At 35.0% G+C, this 12101-nt stretch overlaps 1 protein-coding gene across 1 annotated transcript in view; it reads right to left on the minus strand.

Moving 5' to 3' along the window:
- LOC128659661 (uncharacterized) overlaps nt 1–12101 on the minus strand; it is a 346545-nt gene that overhangs the window by 19653 nt on the left and 314791 nt on the right. Inside the window, exon 13 of the mRNA XM_053713230.1 lies at nt 2223–2285. Within this exon, the coding sequence (XP_053569205.1) occupies nt 2223–2285 (63 nt within the window). The remainder of the gene's footprint in view (nt 1–2222; nt 2286–12101) is intronic.

The following is a 12101-nucleotide window of genomic DNA, read 5'->3' on the forward strand; positions in this document are numbered from 1 at the left end:
CTGCATTACAAATCTGATCAATAGAGGATGAAGAAGTAGCAACTGCTCTAAAGAAACGAGCAGTAATGCACTCAAGGAGTGGGTAAAGTGTGTAAAGAAGACCAAGTAGCTGCATTACAGATCTGATCAATAGAGGCTGAAGAAGTAGCAACTGCTCTAAAGGAACGAGCAGTAATGCACTCAGGGAGTGGGTAAAGTATGTAAAGAAGACCAAGTAGCTGCATTACAAATCTGATCAATAGAGGCTGAAGAAGTAGCAACTGCTGTAAAGGAACAAGCAGTAATGCACTCAGGGAATGGGTAAAGTGTGTAAAGAAGACCAAGTAGCTGCATTACAAATCTGATCAATAGAGGCTGAAGAAGTAGCAACTGCTTTAAAGGAACGAGCAGTAATGCACTCAGGGAATGGGTAAAGTGTGTAAAGAATACCAAGTATCTGCATTACAAATCTGATCAATAGAGGCTGAAGAAGTAGCAACTGCTGTAAAGGAACGAGCAGTAATGCACTCAGGGAGTGGGTAAAGAACACCAAGTAGCTGCATTACAAATCTGATCAATAGAGGCTGAAGAAGTAGCAACTGCTGTAAAGGAACGAGCAGTAATGCACTCAGGGAATGGGTAAAGTGTGTAAAGGAGACCAAGTAGCTGCATTACAAATCTGATCAATAGAGGCTGAAGAAGTAGCAACTGCTCTAAAGGAACGAGCAATAATGCTCTCAGGGAGTGGGTAAAGTGTGTAAAGAAGACCAAGTAGCTGCATTACAAATCTGACCAATAGAGGCTGAAGAAGTAGCAACTGCTCTAAAGGAACGAGCAGTAATGCACTCAGGGAGTGGGTAAAGTGTGTAAAGAAGACCAAGTAGCTGCATTACAAATCTGACCAATAGAGGCTGAAGAAGTAGCAACTGTTCTAAAGGAACGAGCAACTACGGCTACACCCTAGAACAAAGCAGCACAATCTTGTACTACTTAAAAAATAATAAACTCTTGCTTGAAGAATCTTTTACGAACACATAACTTTTGATCAGGCTCATTTGGGTATTTTATGTTGTCATTATGATTTTAAAAAAAGTAAACAGTTGATTGATAATAAATGGCTTCAGCCAAACACTAACCATGAGTGAAAGAAAAGTTTTTGTGTTATCATTCATAGTCTCTGAAAAATGGCCAAGAAATCAAATTCTGCCAGGGTATGTAAACTTATGAGCAGAATTGTAATATCACCCCAGACCCACTAATAGGTAAAATTACGTGCCACCTGCTCACCCCCTAGGTAATGTGTCCATAAGATGGGTTCTTACACGAGATAAACATAAAGGACTTACCCTTCAGGGTCTTTGCTGTGGAGCAGACACAGCACCTCCAGGTCTGACAGCTTAATCCACTTCTGACAGAGACCTGAGAATAAAGAAAAGCAGTGTAAGCTTACACTGGTTGCCAGATAGGGAGTTAGCAAATATACACTGGTAGCTCTCCTGGATGTAGCTGGGAAGCTTCCCTAGCCTCCTTCCAGTCACCAATAATTTTACGAAGAGGATTACATGGCTACAGCATGAACCCCAATCCTATCTTGCAGGGAAACAATCCATTATAAGGACTTTACATCCAATTGTCTTCAGACCATGTTATCTGCCAATCCTCCTAGTAGACCAGGCAAAGAATTACTGGGGAAGTGGAAGAAGTGGGAGGGATGCTTAATGCTTTGGCTGGGGTGTCTTTGCGTCCTCGTGGTGGCCAGGTGTATTCCCAACAGTAGTGAATTTGTCGACTCTCCCTGCCATTGGAAAGAAAAGCCTTCCAAACCTTGTGATAAATCTTCATTGTCTCAGGTTTACAGGGTCTGAACAAAAGTTTCAATGACAAAATCAGAAAAACCTTTCAGTCTTAAAACCAAGAGTTCAATCTCCAAGCCATCAAGTTTAGAGGTTATAGATACTGATGAAAGAATCAACCTTGAGACAAAAGGTCATGAGGCAGAGGAAGTGGCCATGGAGAACAACTGGACATGTGAAATAGAATCAAGTCACGCATTTTATATGAAGCTACATGATGAGCACAAGAAGTGACCCCAGTCCTGCTAACAAATGAAATACACACCACAAGTAAAGCGCCAGTCAGGAGGCAGACAATTTAGTGTATACATGGGACATTCAGAAGGTGGATGAAAGCAAAGGGCAAATTACAATAGTAATACTGAAGAAAAACAAAAACGAAACACTTACGAGTAAAGTCGGATGAAGCCGCTAGTTCTGTTCTCTTTACATTCACTCAATAAGCTGAGCTCCCTGAGAAGAGAACATTGTAATTATCTATTTGAGTGCCCAGTGCCCTATAGAGACATGTTGCCCTATAACAATTAAATGCACAGCTGTGTATTGCTGACCTCGTGTACATTTGCTTATGCTTGTGTTTCATGGCTTTCAATGAAGTTTCAAATAAAATATTGAAGATTTTAAACTCCCTGCTAGTGTTCTGCTTTGTTTTGTGCTACTTTTACCCTGGACTGACCTTACCAAGTGCAGCACAGCCGGTGAATCTTTCTACCCGAAATTTGCTCCACTGAAGTTGTTTGTAGGAGCCGACCCGATGCTGGTCCAATCACAGAGAAGCCGGCTCCACCCCCCATGACATCAGAATAGGATGCCTACTCGTTTGCTCATTGCAGTCTGAGGGGAGGAGCCGGCCCGCCAGTCTATTACAGATTAGCTGGCTGGATATATCCCCGGTGATGTCACAAGAGGTTGCACTCTGGGATGCGAACGGAGAGAGAGGATTCTCACGGCGTTCCTGTGGGCACTCAGTGCTGGATAAACAGCAGTTTAGGCTGAGTGAGCCTGCTGAATACAGCACCCTTGATCAGACGTCAAACAACGGTAGTGGGGTAAGCCACTTTTTTCTGTTATTCGTCTACATTGATTAAATATATTTTAAAGACTTTGGACCATTTGTGACCAGTTATACTAAGATTCATTACTCAATGTACCCTGACCTTACGTACATATGTTTTTACAAGTGAGACCTTTATGTTGTTTGTATCTACCTAGCTGTATGTACCTATATACAGCACCTCATATTATTATTACCTAGTCATGTGTACCTATATACAGCACCTCATATTATTATTACCTAGTCATGTGTACCTATATACAGCACCTCATATTATTATTACCAAGTCATGTGTACCTATATACAGCACCTCATATTATTATTAACTAGTCGTGTGTACCTATATACAGCACCTCATATTATTATTACCTAGTCATGTGTACCTATATACAGCACCTCATATTATTATTACCAAGTCATGTGTACCTATATACAGCACCTCATATTATTATTACCTAGTCGTGTGTACCTATATACAGCACCTCATATTATTATTACCTAGTCATGTGTACCTATATACAGCACCTCATATTATTATTAACTAGTCATGTGTACCTATATACAGCACCTCATATTATTATTACCTAGTCATGTGTACCTATATACAGCACCTCATATTATTATTACCTAGTCATGTGTACCTATATACAGCACCTCATATTATTATTACCTAGTCATGTGTACCTATACACAGCACCTCATATTATTATTACCTAGTCATGTGTACCTATATACAGCACCTCATATTATTATTACCTAGTCATGTGTACCTATATACAGCACCTCATATTATTATTACCTAGTCATGTGTACCTATATACAGCACCTCATATCATTATTACCTAGTCATGTGTACCTACATACAGCACCTCATATTATTATTACCTAGTCATGTGTACCTATATACAGCACCTCATATTATTATTACCTAGTCATGTGTACCTATATACAGCACCTCATATTATTATTACCTAGTCATGTTTACCTATATAGAGCATCTCATATTATTATTACCTAGTCATGTGTACCTATATACAGCACCTCATATTATTATTACCTAGTCATGTGTACCTATACACAGCACCTCATATTATTATTACCTAGTCATGTGTACCTATATACAGCACCTCATATTATTATTACCTAGTCATGTGTACCTATATACAGCACCTCATATTATTATTACCTAGTCATGTGTACCTATATACAGCACCTCATATTAGTATTACCTAGTCATATGTACCTATATACAGCACCTCATTATTATTATTACCTAGTCATGTGTACCTATATACAGCACCTCATATTATTATTACCTAGTCATGTGTACCTATATACAGCACCTCATATTATTATTACCTAGTCATGTGTAGCTATATACAGCACCTCATATTATTATTACCTAGTCATGTGTACCTATATACAGCACCTCATATTATTATTACCTAGCTGTGTGTACCTATATACAGCACCTCATATTATTATTACCTAGTCATGTATACCTATATACAGCACCTCATATTATTATTACCTAGTCATGTGTACCTATATACAGCACCTCATATTATTATTACCTAGTCATGTGTACCTATATACAGCACCTCATATTATTATTACCTAGTCATGTGTACCTATATACAGCACCTCATATTATTATTACCTAGTCATGTGTACCTATATACAGCACCTCATATTATTATTACCTAGTCATGTGTACCTATATACAGCACCTCATATTATTATTACCTAGTCATGTGTACCTACATACAGCACCTCATATTATTATTACCTAGTCATGTGTACCTATATACAGCACCTCATATTATTATTACCTAGTCATGTGTACCTATATACAGCACCTCATATTATTATTACCTAGTCATGTGTACCTATATACAGCACCTCATATTATTATTACCTAGTCATATGTACCTATATACAGCACCTCATATTATTATTACCTAGTCATATGTACCTATATACAGCACCTCATATTATTATTACCTAGTCATATGTACCTATATACAGCACCTCATATTATTATTACCTAGTCATATGTACCTATATACAGCACCTCATATTATTATTACCTAGTCATGTGTACCTATATACAGCACCTCATATTATTATTACCTAGTCATGTGTACCTATATACAGCACCTCATATTATTATTACCTAGTCATGTGTACCTATATACAGCACCTCATATTATTATTACCTAGTCATGTGTACCTATATACAGCACCTCATATTATTATTACCTAGTCATGTGTACCTATATACAGCACCTCATATTATTATTACCTAGTCATGTGTACCTATATACAGCACCTCATATTATTATTACCTAGTCATGTGTACCTATATACAGCACCTCATATTATTATTACCTAGTCATGTGTACCTATATACAGCACCGTCATATTATTATTACCTAGTCATGTGTACCTATATACAGCACCTCATATTATTATTACCTAGTCATGTGTTACCTATATACAGCACCTCATATTATTATTACCTAGTCATGTGTACCTATATACAGCACCTCATATTATTATTACCTAGTCATGTGTACCTATATACAGCACCTCATATTATTATTACCTAGTCATGTGTACCTATATACAGCACCTCATATTATTATTACCTAGTCATGTGTACCTATATACAGCACCTCATATTATTATTACCTAGTCATGTGTACCTATATACAGCACCTCATATTATTATTACCTAGTCATGTGTACCTATATACAGCACCTCATATTATTATTACCTAGTCATGTGTACCTATATACAGCACCTCATATTATTATTACCTAGTCATGTGTACCTATATACAGCACCTCATATTATTATTACCTAGTCATGTGTACCTATATACAGCACCTCATATTATTAATTTACCTAGTCATGGTGTACCTATATACAGCACCTCATTATTTTATTACCTAGTGTGTGTACCTATATACAGCACCTCATATATTTTTACCTTAGTCATGTGTACCTATATACTGCACCTCATATTATTATTACCTAGTCATGTGTACCTATATACAACACCTCATGTTATTATTACCTAGTCATGTGTTCCTATGATACAGCACCCTCATATTATTATTACCTAGTCTGTGTACCTTATACAGCACTCATATCATTATTACCTAGCTGTATGTTACATATATACAGCACCTCATATTATTATTACCTAGTCATGTGTACCTATATACAGCACCTTATTTTATTATTACCTAGTCATGTTGTACCTTATACAGCACCTCATATTATTATTTATTTACCTAGTCATGTTGTACCTATAACTGCACCTCATATTTATTATTACCTAGTCATGTGTACCTATATACAGCACTCATATTATTATTACCTATGTCTTGTGTACCTATATACAGCACCGCATATTATTATTACCTAGCCTAGTAATGTTGTACTAATATCAGCACCTATTTTATTATTACCTAGTCATGAGTACCTAATTTACAGCACCTCATATTATTAATACCTAGTCATGTGTACCTATCTACAGCACCTCATATTATTATTATTACCTTGTCATGTTGTACCTATATACAGCACCTCATATTATTATTACCTTAGTCATGTGTACCTATATACAACACCTCTTATATTATTACCTAAGTCAGTGTACCTATATACAGCACTAATATTATTTTACCTAGTCAGTGTTACTATATACAGCACCTCTATTATTTTACCTAGCTGGTGTACTATTATACAGCCCTCATATTATTTTTTATACCTAGTCATGTGTTCCTATATACAGCACCTCTAATATTATTTTATTACCTAGTCATGTGTACCTATATACAGCACCTCATATATTATTACCTAGTCATGTGTACCTATATACAGCACCTCATATTATTATTACCTAGTCATGTGTACCTATATAAAGCACCTCATATTATTATTACCTAGTCATGTGTACCTATATACAGCACCTCATATTATTATTACCTAGTCATGTGTACCTATATACAGCACCTCATATTATTATTACCTAGTCATGTGTACCTATATACAGCACCTCATATTATTATTACCTAGTCATGTGTACCTATATACAGCACCTCATATTATTATTACCTAGTCATGTGTACCTATATACAGCACCTCATATCATTATTACCTAGTCATGTGTACCTATATACAGCACCTCATATTATTATTACCTAGTCATGTGTACCTATATACAGCACCTCATATTATTATTACCTAGTCATGTGTACCTATATACAGCACCTCATATTATTATTACCTAGTCATGTGTACCTATATACAGCACCTCATATTATTATTACCTAGTCATGTGTACCTATATACAGCACCTCATATTATTATTACCTAGTCATGTGTACCTATATACAGCACCTCATATTATCATTACCTAGTCATGTGTACCTATATACAGCACCTCATATTATTATTACCTAGTCATGTGTACCTATATACAGCACCTCATATTATTATTACCTAGCTGTGTGTACCTATATACAGCACCTCATATTATTATTACCTAGTCATGTGTACCTATATACAGCACCTCATATTATTATTACCTAGCTGTGTGTACCTATATACAGCACCTCATATTATTATTACCTAGTCATGTGTACCTATATACAGCACCTCATATTATTATTACCTAGTCATGTGTACCTATATACAGCACCTCATATTATTATTACCTAGTCATGTGTACCTATATACAGCACCTCATATTATTATTACCTAGTCATGTGTACCTATATACAGCACCTCATATTATTATTACCTAGCTGTGTGTACCTATATACAGCACCTCATATTATTATTACCTAGTCATGTGTACCTATATACAGCACCTCATATTATTATTACCTAGTCATGTGTACCTATATACAGCATGTCATATTATTATTACCTAGTCATGTGTACCTATATACAGCACCTCATATTATTATTACCTAGTCATATGTACCTATATACAGCACCTCATATTATTATTACCTAGTCATGTGTACCTATATACAGCACCTCATATTATTATTACCTAGTCATGTGTACCTATATACAGCACCTCATATTATTATTACCTAGTCATGTGTACCTATATACAGCACCTCATATTATTATTACCTAATCATGTGTACCTATATACAGCACCTCATATTATTATTACCTAATCATGTGTACCTATATACAGCACCTCATATTATTATTACCTAGTCATGTGTAACCTATATACAGCACCTCATATATTATTATTACCTAGTCATGTTGTACCTATATACAGCACCCTCATATTATTATTACCTAGTCATGTGTACCTATATACAGCACCTCATATTATTATTACCTAGTCATGTGTACCTATATACAGCACCTCATATTATTATTACCTAGTCATTTGTACCTATATACAGCACCTCATATTATTATTACCTAGTCATGTGTACCTATATACAGCACCTCATAAATTATTACCTAGTCACTGAGTACCTAAATACCAGACACCTCTATTAATATTACCTAGTCATCGTAGTAACCGATAAACAGCACCTCATATTATTATTACCTATCATGTGGTACCTATATACAGCACCTCATATTATTATTACCTAGTCCTGTGTACCTAAATAACAGCACCTCATATTATTATACCTAGGTCCATGTGTAACCTATATACCACACCTCAAATTATTAATTACCTAGTCAAGTGTACCTATATACAGCACCTCATGATTATTATTACCTAGTCATGTGTACCTATATACAGCACCTCATATTATTATTACCTAGTCATGTGTACCTATATACAGCACATCATATTATTATTACCTAGTCATGTGTACCTATATACAGCACCTCATATTATTATTACCTAGTCATGTGTACCTATATACAGCACCTCATATTATTATTACCTAGTCATGTGTATCTATATACAGCACCTCATATTATTATTACCTAGTCATGTGTACCTATATACAGCACCTCATATTATTATTACCTAGTCGTGTGTACCTATATACAGCACCTCATATTATTATTACCTAGTCATGTGTACCTATATACAGCACCTCATATTATTATTACCTAGTCATGTGTACCTATATACAGCACCTCATATTATTATTACCTAGTCATGTGTACCTACATACAGCACCTCATATTATTATTACCTAGTCATGTGTACCTATATACAGCACCTCATATTATTATTACCTAGTCATGTGTACCTATATACAGCACCTCATATTATTATTACCTAGCTGTATGTACCTATATACAGCACCTCATATTATTATTACCTAGTCATGTGTACCTATATACAGCACCTCATATTATTATTACCTAGTCATGTGTACCTATATACAGCACCTCATATTATTATTACCTAGTCATGTGTACCTACATACAGCACCTCATATTATTATTACCTAGTCATGTGTACCTATATACAGCACCTCATATTATTATTACCTAGTCATGTGTACCTATATACAGCACCTCATTATTATTACCTAGTCATGTGTACCTATATACAGCACCTCATATTATTATTACCTAGTCATGTGTACCTATATACAGCACCTCATATTATTATTACCTAGCTGTGTGTACCTATATACAGCACCTCATATTATTATTACCTAGTCATGTGTACCTATATACAGCACCTCATATCATTATTACCTAGTCATGTGTACCTATATACAGCACCTCATATCATTATTACCTAGTCATGTGTACCTATATACAGCACCTCATATTATTATTACCTAGTCATGTGTACCTATATACAGCACCTCATATTATTATTACCTAGTCATGTGTGTACCTATATACAGCACCTCATATTATTATTACCTAGCTGTGTGTGTACCTATATACAGCACCTCATATTATTATTACCTAGTCATGTGTACCTATATACAGCTCCTCTTATTATTATTACCTAGTCATGTGTTCCTATATACAGCACCTCATATTATTATTACCTAGTCATGTGTACCTATATACAGCACCTCATATTATTATTACCTAGTCATGTGTACCTATATACAGCACCTCATATTATTATTACCTAGTCATGTGTACCTATATACAGCACCTCATATTATTATTACCTAGTCATGTGTACCTATATACAGCACCTCATATTATTATACCCTAGCTGTATGTACCTATATACAGCACCTCATATTATTATTACCTAGTCATGTGTACCTATATACAGCACCTCATATTATTATTACCTAGTCATGTGTAACCTATATACAGCACGTCATATTATATTACCTAGTATGTGTACCTTTATACAGCACCTCATATTATTATTACCTAGTCATGTGTACCTATATACAGCACCTCATATTATTATTACCTAGTCATGTGTACCTATATACAGCACCTCATATTATTATTACCTAGTCATGTGTACCTATATACAGCACCTCATATTATTAGTACCTAGTTCAGTGTTACCTATATACAGCACCTCATATTATTATTACCTAGTCATGGTGTACCTATATACGCACCCTCATATTATTATTACCATAGTCATGTGTACCTATATACAGCACCTCATATTGATTATTACCTAGTCATATGTACCTATATACAGCACCTCATATTATTATTACCTAGCTGTGTTCCTATATACAGCACCTCATATTATTATTACCTAGTCATGTGTACCTATATACAGCACCTCTTATTATTATTACCCTAGTCAAGTGATACCTATATACAGCACCCTCATATTATTTTTACCCTAGTCATGTGTACCTATATACAGCACCTCATATTATTATTACCTAAGTCATGTGTACCTATATACAGCACCTCAATATTATTATTACCTAGTCATGTGTACCTATATACAGCACCTCATATTATTATTACCTAGTCTTGTGTACCTATATACAGCACCTCATATTATTATTACCTAGTCATGTGTACCTATATACAGCACCTCATATTATTATTACCTAGTCATGTGTACCTATATACAGCACCTCATATTATTATTACCTAGTCATGTGTACCTATATACAGCACCTCATATTATTATTACCTAGTCATGTGTACCTATATACAACACCTCATATTATTATTACCTAGTCATGTGTACCTATATACAGCACCTCATATTATTATTACCTAGTCATGTGTACCTATATACAGCACCTCATATTATTATTACCTAGTGTGTACCTATATACAGCACCTCATATTATTATTACCTAGTCATGTGTACCTATATACAGCACCTCATATTATTATTATTACCTAGTCATGTGTACCTATATACAGCACCTCATATTATTATTACCTAGTCATGTGTACCTATATACAACACCTCATATTATTATTACCTAGTCATGTGTACCTATATACAGCACCTCATATTATTATTACCTAGTCATGTGTACCTATATACAACACCTCATATTGTTATTACCTAGTCATGTGTACCTATATACAGCACATCATATTATTATTACCTAGTCATATGTACCTATATACAGCACCTCATATTATTATTACCTAGCTGTGTGTACCTATATACAGCACCTCATATTATTATTACCTAGCTGTGTGTACCTATATACAGCACCTCATATTATTATTACCTAGTCATGTGTACCTATATACAGCACCTCATATTATTACCTAGTCATGTGTACCTATATACAGCACTTCATATTATTATTACCTAGTCATGTGTACCTATATACAGCACCTCATATTATTATTACCTAGTCATGTGTACCTATATACTGCACCTCATATTATTATTACCTAGTCATGTGTACCTACATACAGCACCTCATATTATTATTACCTAGTCATGTGTACCTATATACAGCACCTCATATTATTATTACCTAGTCATGTGTACCTATATACAGCACCTCATATTATTATTACCTAGTCATGTGTACCTATATACAGCACCTCATATCATTATTACCTAGTCATGTGTACCTATATACAACACCTCATATTATTATTACCTAGTCATGTGTACCTATATACAGCACCTCATATTATTATTACCTAGTCATGTGTACCTATATACAGCACCTCATATTATTATTACCTAGTCATGTGTACCTATATACAGCACCTCATATTATTATTACCTAGTCATGTGTACCTATATACAGCACCTCATATT

This window comes from Bombina bombina, chromosome 5 (genome assembly GCF_027579735.1).
Source record: "Bombina bombina isolate aBomBom1 chromosome 5, aBomBom1.pri, whole genome shotgun sequence".
In the NCBI taxonomy this organism is placed as follows: domain Eukaryota; kingdom Metazoa; phylum Chordata; class Amphibia; order Anura; family Bombinatoridae; genus Bombina; species Bombina bombina.